Below are 20021 nucleotides of genomic sequence, written 5' to 3' on the forward strand. Positions count from 1 at the left end.
ATTGTATCGGTTTGTCTTAACCCCTTAAGGACAATGGGCGGTCCCTAAACCCATTGAAAACAATGCATTTTGAGCCCGTACATGTACGGGCTTTGTCATTAAGGGGTTAATCTGTCAGTCCTAGTTTTGTTGCATACTGTGTTTATTGTAAGAAGCCAAATATTAAACACGATTTACCTGGAGTAAAGCCTTACTGATTTGGACTCTAGCCTCCCACAACTCAATAATGTATGCAACTGAACAAGGGTGAAATTAAAGTGAACTTGGCCACATTGCTGTAGGACATTGAAATTTGTTCTATTAATCTGTCTTCAAATCATATTAGGTAAATGTATTTGATTTACATACATTATCAGTAAGCGGTGTTGATATAAGCGAGATTTATTGTTGTCTGATTTACCATCCAAGAACAAGCCTGTAAAATCAATTTCATATTCTCAGAAGGGGCAGCTCAAGTTATCTCAAGAACGTTCCTGTTGCAGTCAATGAAAGCTGTTTAGAAACGCGCTCAATTCGTTTTTAAATGGGTTTGAATCTTAAATGTCTGGTCCCACCAAATCAAAGTCATTTCATAGGTCAATGATATTTGCATTTCCATTGCATCAAACTATTTGTTATTAATGTTTATTTTAGTTTTGCAGTTTAATTTATTATCCAACCTAATGCCCTCCAAACCTTTAAAAAGAACAGCTAAAAATCTCTTAACTCGCCTCACCGACTGTCTTTCTGAAGTTGCGTCATGGATGGCGTCCAATTACCTGAAGTTTATCATCTCAAAGACTGAGTTTATGGTAATCCCGCCAACCGCTCTGTCCACAATTCCTGCCATATCGCTTACTGTTGACGACTCCACTATCCTACCAATAGACCAACGCTGCTCTCTCCTTCATCCCTCACATCCAGTGCCTCACATCAATTGCCACCTTCACCCAAAAAACATCTTCTAAATTCTCCCATTCCCCACACAAGAATCAACACAAAATATAAATCCACTTCCTTGTGATATCCCTTCTGGATTATTGCAACTCCCTACTTACTGGTCTCCCACCTTTCACCACTTCAATCGATCCTTAACACTGCAGCTAGATTTATCATCCTTTTCCCATCGTTCCTCATCTGCTGCCGAGCCTGACCTATAGAGCCCTTAACAAATTCGTACCCTGTTATATCTCTACCCTACTATCAATATACACCCCTAACCACCCTCTTCCTTCCTCTCATGACTTGCGTCTCTCTTCTACTGTCGTTACCTCTTCTCCCGTATTCAGGATTTCACCCATGCTGTACGCCTTCTCTGGAATTCCCTACCTCGTTCTTTTGACATGGTTGCACAGATCCAGAGGGCCTACATTAGCAGCCTTCTCTCATTTTTATTCTGTCTACAATTTTTTTGTGTATTCTATGCTAGGATTGTAGTATTTTTGTTTACTTTTTACCATTTATACGAGGCTATCTTGTGAAATTAGATGGCATGAAATTGGCTGACATTGTTGAATACAGGGCCCTTTTCAGTGTTGTACCAAGTGCTTGGTGTTGGCACTGCAGACTGGTTCTATTGTAGACTGGGTGATAACTGCACGGCCTCCCACTGCCCCAGGAGAAAATGATGTCATGTCTACTTCCTGTTCTAGACAATCGGAGTAAAATCTGGTTCAATATAAACAGGAAGTTCATTAAGACTATTCCTAATTTAGCATATTTTCCTTGCTAGCAGTTACCCATAACTAGTTACACGATATCCTAAAACTAAATCCACTTTTTCAGAAATAATTCTAAATGGAATTCAGAAAGGACTTTCCACAAATGTGTTGTGACCACAGCCATTTTTCTTTCTTTGCGCAGTTATGGAAGGATTCATAGCCCTTTGTGGCCCAAACTGACAATTGCTCTAAAATGATTATTGTAAATATCATGACCCCGTGACACGTATAACATATTGTTTTGCGTGAGTAAAGTGTCTGTGTAGATTTAAAAGAAAAAAAGACAATGAATAGATTAACACATCTTCTCTCTGCATTCTTATTGCTTGATGATCTAGATATGAATTGTACCTTCCACTCAAGTAACGCTCTTTTTTTTTTTTTTTCCTCCTCAGCTGACCTGAACAATGTCAGATTCTCGGCTTACAGAACCGCCATGAAGTTAAGGAGACTGCAGAAGGCCTTATGCTGTGAGTGCTCTTCACCTGTCACCACAAGTCCACCATTATTCTAACCCTCCTTTCCACACACTCGCTTATATTGGCTTCGAAGCAAAGAATATGGGGGAAAATAGTTGTGTTAGTGGTTTGTAAATAAATTACTCACTGCAACACAGCAGCTGGTTAATGATCTTTAGATTCCTGATTATATTTTCAGCTCGTTAAATGAAGCTGACATTATCATTTGGGAGTTGAACTTTGTGTTGCACCTAAATGATCTGATAACGCTCTATCGGTATAATGCTTTCTGTGTTTTGCTTCTATCCAAGGAAGGGAGGATCTTGGTGAATCATCAAAGCATTATTTGTATTTACTGGTTCAAATAAAAGCATTTATCTTAAAGATGCAAGAGATGGCTACAATAAAGTGATCTGCTGGCTTACGGGGTGAAGAACATGACACCGTGTAGTTACGCAATAAATTCGTTTCCCATCTGGTTATGATGATTAGGGAGTCCCCCCCCCCAGGTTAGCTAGAAACCTAGTTCACTTAAGATGCAAGACATTCTGATTAGTTTAATATTTGAACACTGGGATCCTTTGAATACTTTGTCCCAAACACCTCTTGTTTCACCGTGAAAAAAATGTTCTTCATCCGAAAACTTTTAGCAGCTGCTACATTTTGTGAAATGTTGTAGCTCACTCTTATCTCTGTTTAGACGTGGGAAAATGTTACCTTCTGCTGGCAAAATAGTTTGGTTTCATTATTCAGAGCTTTCTGAACTTTAAGCGTAATAATGTTTAGATTTACAATTAGTATATATTTAAAAGGTCAGCAAGCTAGTGTGGGGCCTCATTCACATTCTTAAAAGGATAGTAATTGATGGTAATAACTAGATAGGAATGTACTGTTTAGATGAAGAACTATTTTTATCTAATTTATAATAGGTTGTAAGACCGCAAGAGTGGACCAAATGTCTTACATGTTATTGTCAATTTTAATGTTGTTGATTTTCACTGTAATAGCGCCACAGAATCCTCTAGTGCTCTACAAAGTAAAAGCAATGTACTGGTGAGGAGTTGATGTGTGATGAACTTGGTAGTCGTGTAGGAGAGAAAATAAGACTCAGACCTAGCGCAATTACCAAGTAGCGTGCCGTGATCAGTCGGATTAGAATCCTTACTCAGATATGGCTTGAATACTCCTGTTTAGTTGTAGAGAATGGTTGAGTAAAGTGTAATCTCCCAGCAGTTCTTCACTTGTTCATTCTGCAAGAAATGCTAGTGGCGTTAGCCAAACTACTTGTGTGCTTGGCACCATTTATTAACTCATTTGTATTTTGTTATTTATTGTCTCCTTATGCTTTTACAATTTAGAAATCTAAGTTGCCAGCATAAGTAAATATTGGAGTAATAGGAACGCATTCATTTTTTTGTTTGACATGGTTAAAACCTGGCTAACATTTCATTTTGGGATCAAGGAAGATTTGTGCAGCCCTGCTATTAAAGGAAAACTCACGATAGTTTTTCAATAATATATTATTGGTGTGCTTTTCTAAAAAGTTTGGTATTCCGTGGACATAAAAGCCATATATTGCTGCCTTATGGTAAACCATAGAATGTCTTTATCACCCAGAGGGACACTCTGCCTAATAAAAGTCTATGAGGAACCGATAACTAGTTACGTGATATCCTAAAACTTCTACTAAATCCACTTTCAGAAATAATTCTACGTGACCACGGCCATTATTCTTTCATTGTGTAGTTATAGTCCTTAGCTTGTTGGCCTCCAGGTCTACAGACAAATTAGGTTTATCCAAACAATATGGAGTAGGAACCGCTTATATACATAATTGTATTGCTCAGAGGAAAACTTTAGTTTTTCCATGGGACTTTCCCTTTAACTCTCTTGGATAAGAGAAGTTCCTAGGATATGCTGGTCATACACCGCATTGCATGCCAAGTTTGTCATTTAGTGGTGGTCTTGGCTGTTGGATGAGCTGTAGCTTGTCTTGATGAATGCAGGATGTGTATAGTTGCCAAAGGATGTGTCCTCTATTTAAAGTGCATATACATCATCGTAATTATGGAAGCCCTTGAATTTATGAGGCTGTGTTTATCAAGGAGTTCTTTCTAATGCATGTGAAGTTAGGGCTCAGAAGGGCAAGTATGAACAGAAGCATGCTGGCTTTACAAAGGAACTCAATGTAAAGTATGTGGGGATTTAACATCAACCATTGTTATTTCCCATACTTGTAAAAGAAAAAAAGTATTGTTATTCTAACAGACCATTGTACAGATGCTTTTAAAAAAACAGTATATACGTACGTGCGAAAATCAGGCCGTCTTTGCTATTTTCCGCTCTGCTTGTATTTCTCTGTATTAGCATGTATAGCAGAACAGATGGAGATAGCTTTGATAAGTGACAAGCTCATAAAAATAGCCTTTACTGCCATGCAGTGTCTTCGATTTGGGAGCCCTGGATGTTAACAGACTCACAGAGAGGTGATCCTGGGTCATTTGGTATGAAGTAAGTAACAAGTCGCCTCCTCTATCCTTGTAGAATAGAAATTCATAGGAAAGGTGAAGCCTGGTAATATAACGGTGGACGTCGTATATCACGAGTCACTTGCAGGCCTGGAGCTATAACCTGCTAAATAATCTGCTTCGCCTTCACTGGTAGGTTTTTTTAATGCTGCACATAAATTATATTAGTGTATGAGATATATATCCTAACACACTGGCTCTCTGAACAGATCAATAAGCAGGTATATGCACTGTTTGCGTGTGTGTACATGCGTATGTGTGTGTGTAAATATATATTTACACACACTATATGGACAAAACTATTGGGACACACTTAATTATTGAATTCAGGTGTTTCAATCAGACCCGCTGCCACATGTATGTAAAATCAAGTACCTAGCCATGCAGTCTGCATTTACAAACATTTATGAAAACAATTAGGGTCGTTCTAAAGAGCTCAGTGAATTGAGGCATCAGTTCGTGAAATTCCTTCCCTACTGGATATTTCACGGTCAACTGTAAGTGGTATTATTGGAAAGTGGAAGAGTTTAGGAACTGTAGCAACTCAGCCACGTCGCAGAGCGGGGTCACCGAGTGCTTTGGTGTGTAAAAATCACCAACGCTCTCACTGGCATTCATTTCAGCACAAAAACTGTGCAGTGCTTCATGGAATGGGTTTTCTTTGTCAAGCAGCCGTAAGCAAGCCTCGCATCACCAAGTACAATGCCAAGCATCAGATGGAGCGGTGTAAAGCGTGCCGCCACTGGACTCTGAAACAGCAGAAACCTGTTCTCTGGAGTGACAAATCAAGATTCTCTGTTTGGCAGCCTGTTGGGCGAGTCTGGGTTTGGCGGATGCCAGGAGAACATTAGCTACCTGACTGCATTGTGCCAAACTTTGTCTAATGTTTGGTGGAGGAGGGATAATGGTATGGGATTGTTTTTCAGGGGTTGGGCTACCCTTCACTGGAAGTAATCTCCAGCATACCAAGACATCTTGGACAATGTTATGCTTCCAACTTTGGGGAAGGGTCTTTTCTATTCTAGCATAACTGTGCCCAGTACACAGATTAAGATCAATAAAGACATTGTTGGATGTGATTGGTGTGGGAAGAACTTGACTGGCCTGCACAGAGCCCTGACCTCAACCCCCATAAAAACACCTTTGGGATGAACCGGGACAAAGATTGCGAGCCAGGCCTTCTTGTCCAACTTCAGTGTCCGACCTCACAAAAGCTCTACTGGACAAATGGGCAATAATTCCCACAGAAACACTACAAAATCTTATGGAAATCCTTCACTGAAGAGTGAAAGCTGTTATAGCTGCAAAGGGGGGACCAACTACTTATTAATGTCTGTGTGTTTAGATTGTGATAAAAGTCCCTGTTGGTGTAATGGTCAGGTCTCCCAATGCTTTTGTCCTTATACTTTAATATATATCTAATTGGGTAAAAATAACCTCTGTTCAGCTGCTGATTTGGTAAATTCCGAGGTTGTGTGCTAAAAGCTCTGAGTCTCGCATGGGGGAAAAGAGCTATATAAATACTAGTTATGTTTTATATTTATATATGTATGTGTGTGATATATACAAATATATTGTGTCTTGTAAACTGATTGGGCTTCTAAATAGATAAGGTATAATTTTTCAAGGTTTTTTTTAAATGTTTTTTTTAGTAGCATCATGTGCAGTTGAAGAAGGATCTCAAGCCTGGGGCTTTTTGAGATCTCTGGTTCCACCCACTGATCTGACAGCTCCCAGTACTGGTTATGTTGTGCTGATAGATGGGTCTGATGAAAGCCTTGTGCATAGATAAGTCAGCATGAAGTAGCAGCAAATGCACAGCTTTCTGTTTCATACCTTATGGCAGTATTAAAACCATGGCCAATAAAATAAACGTGATATTGGAAGCATATCACGGGCATTTACAACACACCTAAATGCATTTATTTAATGTTCCTGCTACTACATTTCATCTTTCCAAGTAAAAAGATTGTGGAGGTACACAAGGAAGGCTTAAATGGACCCTCCATCGTCCCATGCAGCCTCATCAAGGAACGCAAAATACAGTACTATAACGTAGATTCTTCAACCTGGTATAAATACCATTTAATTTTAGGAGAAGCTGCTATGCTAGGGCTGCAGCTCAACACCCCATCTGTGGTCCCATTTTTTTTATGCCACTAAATTACCTTCATGCAATTGCAAGGAGGGGTACATGAAAAACAGGGTCTACATAAGAAATGGAGTAAAGGAAGGTTTTATTTTACCCGTAGATGGCGGTTCCTTTTTGTTTGATGAGCGACAACCTCACCTAGCCTGCTAATTTGTAATTATTTTCTAATTGTGTTAAATATTCACACGTTCACTACTTTCCATAATGCTTCCCGTTGTATTTTTCTTCATTCAAGCCGTACAGGCTTAAGGATGTGTAGTGTTCCATGGTGATCACTCCCGTGCATTTTGTCTTGTAAACTCTCGACAGATGGTTTGTAATAAAGTGTTCCACTAACTGCTTTTAGGACGATGCTATCTGGTAGTGTGAAAAGTTTGTCAGCAGCCGTCCTGATAATTGAACTGCCACCCAAAAGCTTGAGGGGTTCACTTAATTACCATTGATCCTGAGTCCCCGAGGAGCCGAGCATTTAGCCGAAAGCGTCGAATTAAAGGTGTTCCGAAGACAGCGCAGCAATTCCAATCTGGTTAATAAATTGGTGTGAGACAGAAGTGTTTCTCTGTAACCCATGGGGAATGTTGCTGATAAACAAGCCATTCCTTGATTTGCTGATGTCGGACAAGACGTGCATCTAAGCATGGTTGAGGTTTTATTTGTCAGCAAATTAAGAGACAATGCCTCCCAGTCTCCCAAATTAGCCCTTTTCCTCAAGGTTTATAATAAGCTAGAAACCTTTTTTTATTCACAGGGGCTCTCTGAACCAGTATTTTTTTCCAGAATCCAATTAGAGAAACCTGATATTAAACTTTGAAGTTGGATTTTGATCGTCGACCTATAATATCTCAAATTAAATGGAAGATTTTGTTTTGCAGGAGACTACATTATTTTAAAATTAACAAACGTTGGAAGGAAATTAAACAGCCACTTGAATGATTTCAAGAGTTAAATGTGGTGCAGTTCCCATGGCAACCAATAGGATAGTTGATAGTTGTGCAACTTTCATCTTTTTTCACCAGAATTGCTCTTTGTACATAACCTTCCTTCCTTCTTTAAAATGCAGTGTGGATCTGTGATAAAACATTCCATTGGTCTGTTGCCGATACTAGATCCTGCCTCACTCCTAATTTAATTTTTATAAAATTATTTTAGAAGGCATGTCATTGTTCATCCAAGTTACAGACATAATGCGGATGTAATGCACAGTTCATAATGTCTTGTTGTTGTATTATATTGGACATGGTAAACCAAGCGAGTTTGTGGTCTACTGCCAGAAGGTGTCTTATAAGGTTATCCAGCTACCAAACTCTCCTCCGGTGAGCTCCAGTACTCTGCCGTTTCTCTACATCTGGTGGCTTGTTGTCTCTGTGATGGGAACAGCACAAGTATCTTATCAGAAGCTGATACTGGCGACACAGGTTTCAGATAAGGAGGACCACTCTGATATTCCTCTGAAGGACACTGATATAGAAACTCTTTTGTCCACATAAATGGAAGAAATAGTTTATTTTTCAAATCTGCACATTTGATCATGAGTTTGAAGCCCAATGTATAGATAGAATGTTCTCCCCTGTATAGAGTATTAAAAGCATCATTTATGGACGATCTCTCATTCATTTAAGATATGAGAGTATGGAATATGTAAATGAAAAGTTATCCTGTTACAAATGTAAGTTTTATAGTCTGTGATGTCTAGTCGAGATATAAACTACACCATTAGGTTAAGCTGTTGGTAGGGATGGTTCTAGATTTTTAAGGGGCCCTTAAGCAAATATTGTACATCTAAGGGCCCATGTCTGAAACAATTGATGAAAAGAATAATTATACATAACCTAAGCGATGCAGCATGTGTCTCGCCTTCCACATCGTCAGAGTGGACCCTATGTAGCTGCTGTACTGTAGCGCTACCTCTCTGGTCCATGCGTCAATGTTCTATGATGCGTCACAGAGTTCGATTCACACAATGATATATTTTGATTTCTTAGTATTCCAAAACGACAGGTAGAATTTGAGTGAAATATGCTATCCCACGGTTTTTCATTTAATTCTAATCTTAGATAAAAAATTTTACGTTGGCAATTATATTGGCTGATTTCGCTATTCATCCACCGCACAGGATGTAGATAATAATAGCTAGAAATAATGGGTGTCTCTGCCACCAAAGAAGGTTACGAGATTGCTTTGCAGCGTCCAGTGTGTGGTTGCTCTTTCTGGATTAATTTTATTAATTATGCTGCTATATTGTCCCTAACCTTGAAGCTAGGTCATTTCCAGGGGTTTGGCACCGTGCTGTTTTTAGCTCTGAAATGTCTAGTTGGGGTATTAACGCTTTCAGTGCCAATGGAGTAATGAACATAACGCAAAGGATCATGTATTTATTTGCCTTATTGATTTAGATGGCGGCAAAGCTCATATTTTCTCAATTAAAAAAAAAAAAATAAAAAAATCCGTGCTGGTGCTTGATTGCTGTGGCAGTGACTAATGACTGTAGCTAATGCGCAGGTTATCGCCATCATTAATGATTCCACACTCATTAAAACACTGCAGATTTCTCAAGGAACGAAAATATCATCTGCTTACCAGCCGTGTGTCCCCCTTGTGCACAGAATATTTATGATTACATGCTTGACATATGGTAAGTGGTTTAATGGGACCACTTCATATAATATAATGATGCAACTGGATCTTCTTAAGGTTTCCATCTTTGTAAGCATGGGTGAAAATATACGGATTCCGGTTGTATTTATAGATGCTACGGTCACTACACGGCATATGGGATACTAAAAATAATCTAAGTCTGTATCCTGACCGTGCATCCCTTTATTGTTGGCTTGATGTGCATGCACAGATACAGTGGAGTTTTCTTTTTTCTCCTACATCACTGGGTAGTAAGATAATTGGCGATATTACAGATTTACAGCCTTGTGAGACCAGCCTTGCTTCAATAGTTCATAGCGGTATAATAAAGCGCTAGTATCCTATGGGTTCATTTTGTGGGAAGAGGAAGAAACCCACAGTTTAACCCAAGTCAACCTTTCTATAATTGCCCTGCGTTCATCAAATAAAAAGTAAACAATGACTGCCAAACTGCCTGGAATGTTTGAAAATCAATCTTTCCTGTCTTCAATATTACATTGTGTCTATAGGAATACTCCTTTGTGTTAGGGTTCAATAAATCAGGTTCATTTTCAGCTTTGTATAACTTTAAAATGTAGTATTACAAATTGTAGAAAGTCAATTTTCTAAAGAAAGCGCCCCATTAAAATGACTAAATACAAAGATTGCTAAAATATATTTAAATAGCTTACGGCCATTTGTTAGTTGGTGCCTCTTATACGCATGAAAAGTCACGTTGTATAATTGTATAAGGGAATATTAGTTGTGCTGTGGCGTATCTGTGTATTCCTTTTCAAGGGTTCTTTGTAAAGCTTTGGATTGACATGCTTGTGAAGATGTGGTCACTGTTGACATTGTAGATTGCCGTTTAAGGGAGAGTTCGTATATTTATGCCTCAGGAGACTTATTCATAGGCAAAATTTTAAGAAATATGTAGTAGTGATGGATGGTGTGACTACTAGAATATAATAAGTAGTCCAAGAAGACAGTATGCTTGTGGAGGCTGACCATGAATGTACAAATAACTGAAGAAATGTGTTCTGTCAAGTATGTTGGTGACCTGCAAAAACACCGTTCATGAAACCTTCTGAAGCAATCATTCATCACACAGTAAAGGAACCCTTGTTCCTTTCAACCTTCTCATCATTGGAATGGTTAAAATGCCTGTTTAGAAATTGACATCATCAACACACAAGGCCTTAACCTCTTTGGAAAGCATGTTTTTGAACTGTGTTTTTTCTAATACCTGTGGGACAAAACACGTTAAGTAAACAATTACCGTTCCACCCGTCTTTTTGTATGCAAGTCCGGAAGGAAATGCAAGGCATAGTACGTATATTCTTCTTCTCTCCTTAGCGTGATATTTGTCATGGAATATAGAATAATATGCCTTGTGTTTGTTTTTTCTTTTTTAGTGGATTTGCTGGGTTTGTCTGCAGCCTGTGATGCCTTGGACCAGCACAACCTCAAGCAGAACGACCAGCTCATGGACATCCTACAGATTATTAATTGCTTGACCACCATTTACGATCGACTGGAACAAGAGCACAACAACCTAGTGAACGTCCCTCTCTGTGTGGATATGTGCCTCAACTGGCTGCTGAATGTTTATGACACGTGGGTGCTGTTGTCCTGATTACTTTGTACTGCTCGCTAGGGTTAGAATAATGGAATGTCACCTTTTGTTATGCAGTGAATGCCGGCAAGTGGAATCAGCAGGGCGGCAGTTAGCATTTCATAAATCTAAAAGGCTTTTAGAGGCCTTCAAATAAGATCCCCAGACACACATTGAACACAGCCACCTCCTCCGGTAGGGATTGAAAATGATAATATGCTCTGCATAAACTAGCCTCTACAAACCACATGTATTTTGTGACAGGTTAGCAAGAATGCATAAGTAAATAGAATTACAGGAAATGCTTGCAATACATTGACAGGATTCATCTTTGTCCTGTATGACCCTGCCGAGAGGTTTCTAGCATTAGAGATGTCTGCTGAACCGTGCGCACAATAGCTCCAACCCCCCCATTCCCATAGCTGGAGATTTATAGATCAGCTGGAAATAGGTTGTTTTATTTTTCTGGCACTCCAGCATCTTATCTGTAGCGGTACGGTAAGTAGAGTTACTGGAACAGTAAATTCCTATAAACTTTATAAAACCGTGCTTCATACATGTATATAATGGATAGCAAAACCTTCAATGTGTCGGTTCGCTATATTTGGGCCCACGGATTTGTAAGGGAAAACCTTGGCAGATTTCTCCTTTAACATGGACTGAGCGTACCGTACGTAAGCGAATAATTAGTTGCTTTTGCTTGGAGAAGAATCAAACCAGGATTGGCTCTGCATTATTTATAGTGAAGTCTATGAGGTCATCGCAACTCATCTACAAAGGCAAAACGTAATGATTAAACATTGTGTTGGAGTAAATACTTTCCTTTCTCCCAAATTGGACTGTAATTTATACCCTGATGTAGGCAGCATGCATAATAATAAAAAAGAGGTGGCAGGAAATTGCTTGATTATTCAGAATTGAGAAGGCTCCACTAACATTAACATCTCCACGGGGGGTTTGTATATAAATTGATTCTGATGAGGCTTGAAAAGGTGGTCTTATTTCCCCATCAATCAAAATGGGGCAATCAGCAGAACAATTCCATTGCTTTGTATGATAATAAGGCTATCTTTAAAACCTTTATTTGTTTTTTAGCTTGAAGATTGGGTGAACCTCTAGAGAAAAAGTTGTAAATATTTTTAACTAAAATATTTTTATTAAATAACAAAGTAGTTTTCCATACAGTTTTTTTTTTTAGTTTGAGCTCCAATTGAATAAAACTCTGCCGGTGAAACTTCAAAATTTTAATTTAAGTAACCTCCTTTTATTTTGAAGTGATAGATAGATATATGATAAATGTAAAATAGAAATATTAACCATGTGTGTTTAAACATGATGGGTGATATACAGAAAATACAAGTATATTAAATAATAATAAAAAAAAAAGTTGGTACCTGAACAGTACATCTAATAGCGGCATTTTCCCTCCATTTTCTACACAGAGGTCGAACGGGAAGGATCCGTGTGTTGTCTTTTAAAACTGGCGTTATATCCCTGTGTAAAGCACATTTGGAAGATAAGTATAGATGTATGTATTCCTTTAATGATGTTTCATTTAGAAATGCAGTAAAATTTACATTCGATTAATGACCAGAATTTACTTTGTATGTAGATAATGCTGTTCATTTTTTTCACTCATGTTTAACTCTGTGACTGTAAGTACTTACTGTTTGATTAATGGAATTACGTTATCTGTGCTATTTATCCAAGGCATCTATACGAATTACAGATAGGATGTCTATATATCCTAAAAATGATATTACATTTATTTTCATGCCACTTCCTGTTAGTACATTTTAATTCATAATTTTATCAGAAATCTTTCATGGATTAGCATCATGTGTTTACTCAATACAAATAATACATTGTATAGATGACTTCTTTAAAAAAAACTATAAAAACTATAAAATTGAAACGGTAAAAACTATAAAATTGAATTTTCTGCTTGTAATTCTTCTGTATTCTGAATCCTCTTTCAAAATCCAGTTGTCTATGAGCTGTTGAGAATGTGTTACAAAGTACTGGAAGTGCACACAATTTTCTTCGTGAACAACGTTATTATCGTAAATATGTCAGTAACCCGTATATTTATAACTGTCATTTTCACACCTTTTTCCAGTTCTGAAACAAATTTCCGAGTTGTAAACAAATCTGTAAATCAAATGTACTACACTTGAAAACATGCTGAGGCTTAAGGACAGAAATGCACCTGAGCTATATGGTGTTAATGGAGGAAACTTGGAACGCGGCCTCTAGAGGGAGATAAAATGGCACCGTTGGAAGGCACAGTAATTTATCTGTGTCTACAGTTTAGATTTACAGGAAATAAGACTTTGTGCACACGAGTGCATGCTTATTAAATAGTTTAGCACACTTAAATAGACTGAAGAGTTCAAACAAGAACTGACTGCCACTTCTTTAAAGGGACACTGATGTGAAAATAATAGCTTGCTCTCCAAAGATATGGTGGTTTTTGTCTTACGTGGCCATGAGGACATCTAAGGCGGTTTTCTTCGCCTTAGTCAAACAGTATTGTCCCTAAAATAAGATACCTGCATGTAATCTAAAGCATAGCGGAGCATTGACTGTCTTCCAGGTGTGTGACCACATATGGGAAAACTCAGATGTAGCTTGGAGATAAAAAGCCTTGCTTTAGTAAACGAAAGACGGGTCGCACTTAATGTCATATTTTGAATAAGGTAGAGGACAGAGTGACATTAACAGGGAAGCAGTTTTAATATTATTTTTCCCATGATAGCATCTGGCACCCCGCTAAATGATAATCTCTAAGTAGGCGGGTGACATAAGGAAAGGGAAATAAGGTGACGGACAAACGAAAATAGCTTAAGAAAGGTGGCAGCCTTTTAAAAAAAAAAAAAAAAAAAAAGTGATTTATGTGGGTTCATTCTGGTGGAGACCTTTAGGGGCATTCATCATGTCAACGTATGGAATTCAGCTGATATCTCCACTTTCACCATTTTGTACCAGATTTGTTCTTTACATACAGTCTTAAAAAGCCTTAATATTTCAATTAAAAAAAAGACTAGAAATTGCGCAATATTGCTCGGTTTTAGCATCTCTACAGTATGTATACCTTAAGCAGGCTTCACATGGAAATTCATTCATCGCTGGTTAGTGAAGGTCTATGTACGTTTTTGTTATCGTATACGCGTATTGGAATGCAAATTAGATCAGAAAACACGCAAATATTTTAAATCAAATACAAAGGGAAACAGTTCAATGTTGCCGAGGAATTTACCCAGTTCCACGCATTACGGGTGGCATGTATGGAATTAAAAGACCATCATCTAAAGTGTTTTGTTATAGCACAATGGTACCTTTAGTAATTCATCTTGGCCATAAAGTTCCCTTTTTGTTTTAAAATGTACCTTATTATACCTAAAGTAACCCCTCGCTCCTTGAGTGACATTAAATACAGAGTAGAGTACATCAAATGTCTCACAGTGCTGTAAGTTCAGAGCTTGGTTTAATTTCCGCTCTTAATTCGGTAGGTCTTTTGAACAGCGCTTGAAATGATTTCTTTTATTTTGGGGAGGGCAGATTGACTTTGACTTTAACTGTGCAATTTTAAATGGCTTTTGAACATTTCAGATTAAAATCACAGGGTGCCTGTCCGACTCGCGTTATGAGATACTCGTATAAGTGACATGCGGGCCACTCGTGGTGGTGGTTGAGAATCAGGGTGGCAGCTCTTAAGAAAATGATTCCATGTACTTAAGTTTGATTTCCACAATGAAAGTCCAAAAAATAAAGGAAGAAAAATACAGTGTCTGTTATGGTATTTTCTAACTGTTCTAAATCTCAATGAGACATATAATTAGCCTATGTTCAGTGGAAGAGAATAATAGCAATTTAGCTTTCAGATACTATTATATAGGTATTGTTATGTAGTTCAGAACCTGTATCGGTATATGTGTGTGTGTGCGTGCGTGCGTGCGTGCATATACCATATATAATATGAATGTGTGCATATATATATATATATATATATATATATATATATATATATATATATATATATATATATATATATATATTATTTTCTGATAGGCCACATTAATCGTCTTTAACTTTTCCTTTTTGCCTAAGGCAGCTGGGACTTTTTATTTCATGAATTTAAATCATCCTAAAACCTTTCTTTTCTATTGTAAGGAACTATTGCAAATTAGTGTACAACAAACCCAGCAGATCTGAGACCAAACCACTACTATTATTAATCCCCGTTGTTACCAGCCAGGACTGTTAAGCATTAATGTAATTGATGAAAATTCAATTAAAAGTATGCACGCTGCCATAGAGTTTATTTTAAGAAATCCATTAACCCCCAGGCTATTGTGCCCGTCCTGTACCCTTTCCCAAATGTATATGGTATAGATATATATATATATATATATCCAGGTCTTTACAGGCGTTTTTCTGACATTTCTGAATATCAGATTTGCCGTATAAATGTGCATTTAGATATACCGGAATCCACTATTACAAGATTACAATTTCAGTAGCGTGAACACGGTAGTTTAAGCAGCCATTTGAATTATTTGGAGTAATCCCAACACATTTAACCCTTTAGGAAACGCACAACTCGGTATAAACTGTACTCTGATTGTAACCTTCAAACATATACATAATTTTCCTGAGTATAAATAATTTGTTTTCTAGACCTGTTCAAGCAGGTGGCAAGTTCGACTGGATTCTGTGACCAACGGAGACTGGGCCTTCTTCTACATGATGCCATTCAGATACCAAGGCAGCTGGGAGAAGTGGCATCCTTTGGTGGCAGCAACATCGAACCCAGTGTTCGGAGCTGCTTTCAATATGTGAGTACTTGTGTACTTTTTTGTGTGCATCCAATTGTTTTTAGAACTAAAATGTATTAGTGACCGGTCAAAAGAAATATCTGACAGTGAAGGTTTCCTGAAACTTTTACATTGAAAACAGAACATGTTTGAGGATAAAAGCATTATTATGTTTAAAGAGTATGCATTATGTTCATGTTGCACAATCTGCGGATTTTGCAACTACATATCCACATGTATCCACCCCTGGCATAGTCGGTGTTCCTCTGTTCACCCTGACATAGTCACTTGATTTCTTGCCACATGTAGAGGGTTAAATAACACAACCATGCATCAGAAGTTGTGTGTGTGTGTGTGTGTATATCCAATATAAACAGAAAAGAGATGATTACAAAGCCCAAATGGACCAACTCCAATTTAGATGATATTCAACTTTGCATTCAGCTAGTGTTGTGTTCTGATCTGGAGAAATACTTACAAAAAAAAGAATGTTTTGTTGAACTAAATAATGAAATTATAATACACGTAAGCGTTATTCTTCTATTGTCACTAGTGTTTATTTAGTGAGAATGCATCATGTGTACCTTGTTAAGCCTGTTGCATTTAGCTAGTATTAGGAAGCATCACTATAGAAGATAGATACCAAAGAGGAAGAAAATGGAAAGGTACACCGAGATAAATCTCATTTATCCTAAATGCCACCCATCACGCATCGTATCATGTAAATGCCACCACTGACAACCGTGGCAATTCACTTGATCGATATGTGCACTTATATTTAATTCCTATTCCTTTTAGTTTGAACTGCTTACAGAACCCCTACTGCAACATAGACCAAGCACTCGAGAATCCCAAATATGTTCCCAACTTTGCTGCTAATTATGCAGGAACGAGGTCCTAGCTGAAAACATAACAGGGTCATGGCTGCCGTGTTCCACAAAACAAACCTCTTGTCTTCTTGGGAATATAATACAGACTCAATTTTTCCCCGTGACACAGGGCAAGCTATTTTATCTCACAATGCTTCGGTTTACTAAAGTGCAATTGGGTGAGAAGTAATAAATGTAATAACAGCATTGCTTCATCCTAAACCCTTCTGCCCATCAGATGCTGTCGTTTCGAGTAAATGTTTGCTTGCATATATACATTTGGAAAGTGCTTTTTCCTCTAGAAGTAAAACGCAGATCAGCGGCGTGAGCCGAGGAAGCCTTGTTGAATAAATCAGTTGCTGGACTCGAAATGTATTTCTTAAAGAGATTTAAAAGAAAAGCTGCTTTGTTTTCCCTATGGCTTTCTGGAATTCTTTATATTTAATCTAAAAGCAGATATCCAGTAGCCTAGAACTTTATCACTAATCATCCAAAGGCTTTAGGACCAATCACGATAACGTTTTTCTCTTTCTGATCCAGCTTCTGAATGTAGGCCTATTCTGCGAGGGAGAATTAATGGAAGTTCTGCCCAACTACAGAACAGGCTTAATTTACTTCTTTCCTTATTTTTCTCTAATCTCTGTTCGAGTTGAAATAGATTTGAAAGAAAATAGGTATTCAGAAAGAAAGTTATCAGAATTGTTTGAAAACGAAGAAATCTAAAAACATTTATAAAAACGAATTAAAGCCTATGGAGGAAATAATTAAAGGAGGACTTAATTAGCATTACCATAAAGAATCCTCTCAGTGTGGTGTTCTTGAAATGCAAGTGTAGTCTTATTTTTGGATTTGTTAATTTATTTGAATTTTTTTTTATTCCCTTTAAAAAAAAAACAAAAAAAAAACTGAAAGTAGCCATCCATAATACACTGCAGGCTGACCAAAAAGAAACAATGAAATAGAAAGGAACTGTCAAAAACATTGATTGCTTTTCTTCCATGTCCATTTTTTTTCCCACTTGAATCTATTTATAGAAATAAATAATAAAAAACGGAAAATTGCCCCTCTTTATTCTCCTTCGGGAATATAGGACAATCCGGAACATGCTGATTGCAGTATTGTGTGCTGCAGAAGAATGTTAAAGCTGCAGTTTGTTTGTCTGGCATATTGTGTGGTCCCCTGACATGCCGTGTTAGCCCTTAGAGAATGGTAATGTGTCCTCCCCTTTAGCCGTACAGGTCTGTAAATGTCATCCAAACAGCTCGAGCTCTCCTTCGGTATTTTATTCTGGGTTTGTGCAGCCTGAACAAACAAATGTTTAAAAAGCAAATACAGGCTGCAGAGCTCTTTGGTTAGGTGTTTGCCTGCAGGGATATGAAAGGCTGAAAGCAAACCTCTGTTCCGTGTAAGAGACGGTTACTTTAGCCGTAACACAAGCATTCCATGGCCAGCTTTATATTTCTTCATTTTAATTGCAAACAAAAGAAAAACCCAAAACAGATCAAACCGAGGTTTGCTTCTTCTTTGCGAGGCTGCCTGACATTCACTTGATAAACCAAGTGTTGGTTGCTGCTGTTGTTGCTATCATTAGTACTAATCAGTGGAAATAAAGGGACCTTCTTCCACATTTGGTGGGATTCAAGCACTATTGGTAGGAGGTTGATAAAACCACCACAGAGATCATGTATGACCTCTCTAATGCTTCTTGTCAGCCTCATATCTATTAAGCTTTATCTAGACATTTACCTTCTAACTTGTGGGCACTTCATGGGCTGGTTGGGCACACGGGCTGTGTATTGGACTTCCTCAGTAATTTTTTAACCAAGTTACCTTAGTTTGTCATCTCAACTAAAAACTGATTTCTGACATATCAAAAATGTAGTGTTGAGAAAACCCTAAAATTGAATAATCTGCACCTTCCCAAGTATGTAATATAATTTGTGTTTTGTAGTGTTTTGTGCCCACCATAAAAGTACATAAGGTCACCACCCTTTATGTACCATTTGATTGTGATTTAAAAAAAACGGATGTCTAGTGTGTATTAATAGCATCCTTGTACCAATAAAAGAAAGATAGTTTACCAACTATAAGTACGTCCTACAATCATCATTGTAGGCTTCTACACAACCCAGCTATCTTTCAGTAGATAGGGTAAAAATGAAAATTCTACATGGTCTTATTCATGGACATAAAATATATTATAGAATATTTTCACAGTTATCGTATCTTTCACATGTAGGTAAATCTTATTGTAATGCAACCCTGGTTCTTCCTGGGCTTACACTACGGATGGTCATGGTCCACATCTTTCCACGCTCTACTAGGGAGAAAAAATGACCGTGTTTTATACAAAACAAAATACATACATAGATGTAGATATTAAAGGATGGATGGATCAGGCCCTGTACAAGCAAAAATCCACTAGGCATAAGAAGAGGAAGTTAATTTAATAATGAAATAATAACAGATCTTAAGTTCAAGACACTAGCATGCAGGTTTGTGTTGGGCAATGAACAGGTTCATAAACCCGTTGTGACCTGCTGATGATTTATAGTGTATTGTTATTTTCAGTGAAATCCTCTGTGCCTGCTCTTTCCTAGAATTGGAGGTCACCTAGGAAATTGTATTAGCGGCTGAGAAAATGATCCACAAAAAAAAAAAAAAAAAAGCAGAGGCTGCCCTTGACCGGATTTCTACCACGTGACTTTAAATCTCCAAGTAATTCTCAAATGTTTGATACATTTTAGACGTGCTAATCTCAGCCAAGCACGGTTATTTGCCTGTGTGGGCTCCGGAGATAGGGTCGTCCATCAATCCCCCTTTATTACAATTAACAAATTAACATTGATTATTGGCTGAAAAATAAATCAGATATATGGTTTTACTGAATTGCTGTCCTCTCTGTGTGGCTTTTTCTGCCTTCTTAATTTATGCTGATTACCGAAACGGAGTCTGATTCTCTTAACTGCTCATTCTTATTCTAGTTGGAACATGCAGTGCGCTATTCTATACAGAATGCATCTTTTCCTATTAAAAAATGCATATTAATCAGCTTTTCCATTAATGTACTGGCTTATTGATTCCTGAAGAATCGGAGTCTCTGTAGATAAACATCCCTCTAATGATTAGCTCTCAATTTCTCGAAAATGTGTATGCATTCCTATTTTCATATTGTAATGATTTATCTTCCCTTCTCATATTTTAGAAGAATATGTTTAATTTGCATTAAATTAGTAGGCCAAATCAGCCAATGAATGAACAAGGGAAAT

The 20021-nt window shown here is 37.7% G+C and overlaps 1 protein-coding gene and 1 long non-coding RNA gene across 6 annotated transcripts in view; one reads left to right on the plus strand and one right to left on the minus strand.

Annotated features, from left to right (window-relative positions):
• The window catches only part of DMD (dystrophin), an 870543-nt gene that overhangs the window by 819685 nt on the left and 30837 nt on the right, over positions 1-20021 (plus strand). For all 5 annotated transcript variants that reach the window (XM_053455059.1, XM_053455060.1, XM_053455062.1 and 2 more), the window contains 4 exons: positions 2096-2170; positions 10867-11068; positions 12509-12594; positions 15747-15904. In XM_053455059.1, the coding sequence (XP_053311034.1) occupies positions 2096-2170; positions 10867-11068; positions 12509-12594; positions 15747-15904 (521 nt within the window). The remainder of the gene's footprint in view (positions 1-2095; positions 2171-10866; positions 11069-12508; positions 12595-15746; positions 15905-20021) is intronic.
• On the minus strand, positions 17641-18113 carry LOC128473039 (uncharacterized). The gene is made up of 2 exons (XR_008346243.1): positions 17856-18113; positions 17641-17818 (listed from the first exon to the last, which is right to left on the minus strand). It is a non-coding gene; the product is annotated as an uncharacterized LOC128473039 (long non-coding RNA).

Source organism: Spea bombifrons, chromosome 2 (assembly GCF_027358695.1).
Source record: "Spea bombifrons isolate aSpeBom1 chromosome 2, aSpeBom1.2.pri, whole genome shotgun sequence".
Lineage (NCBI taxonomy): Eukaryota > Metazoa > Chordata > Amphibia > Anura > Pelobatidae > Spea > Spea bombifrons.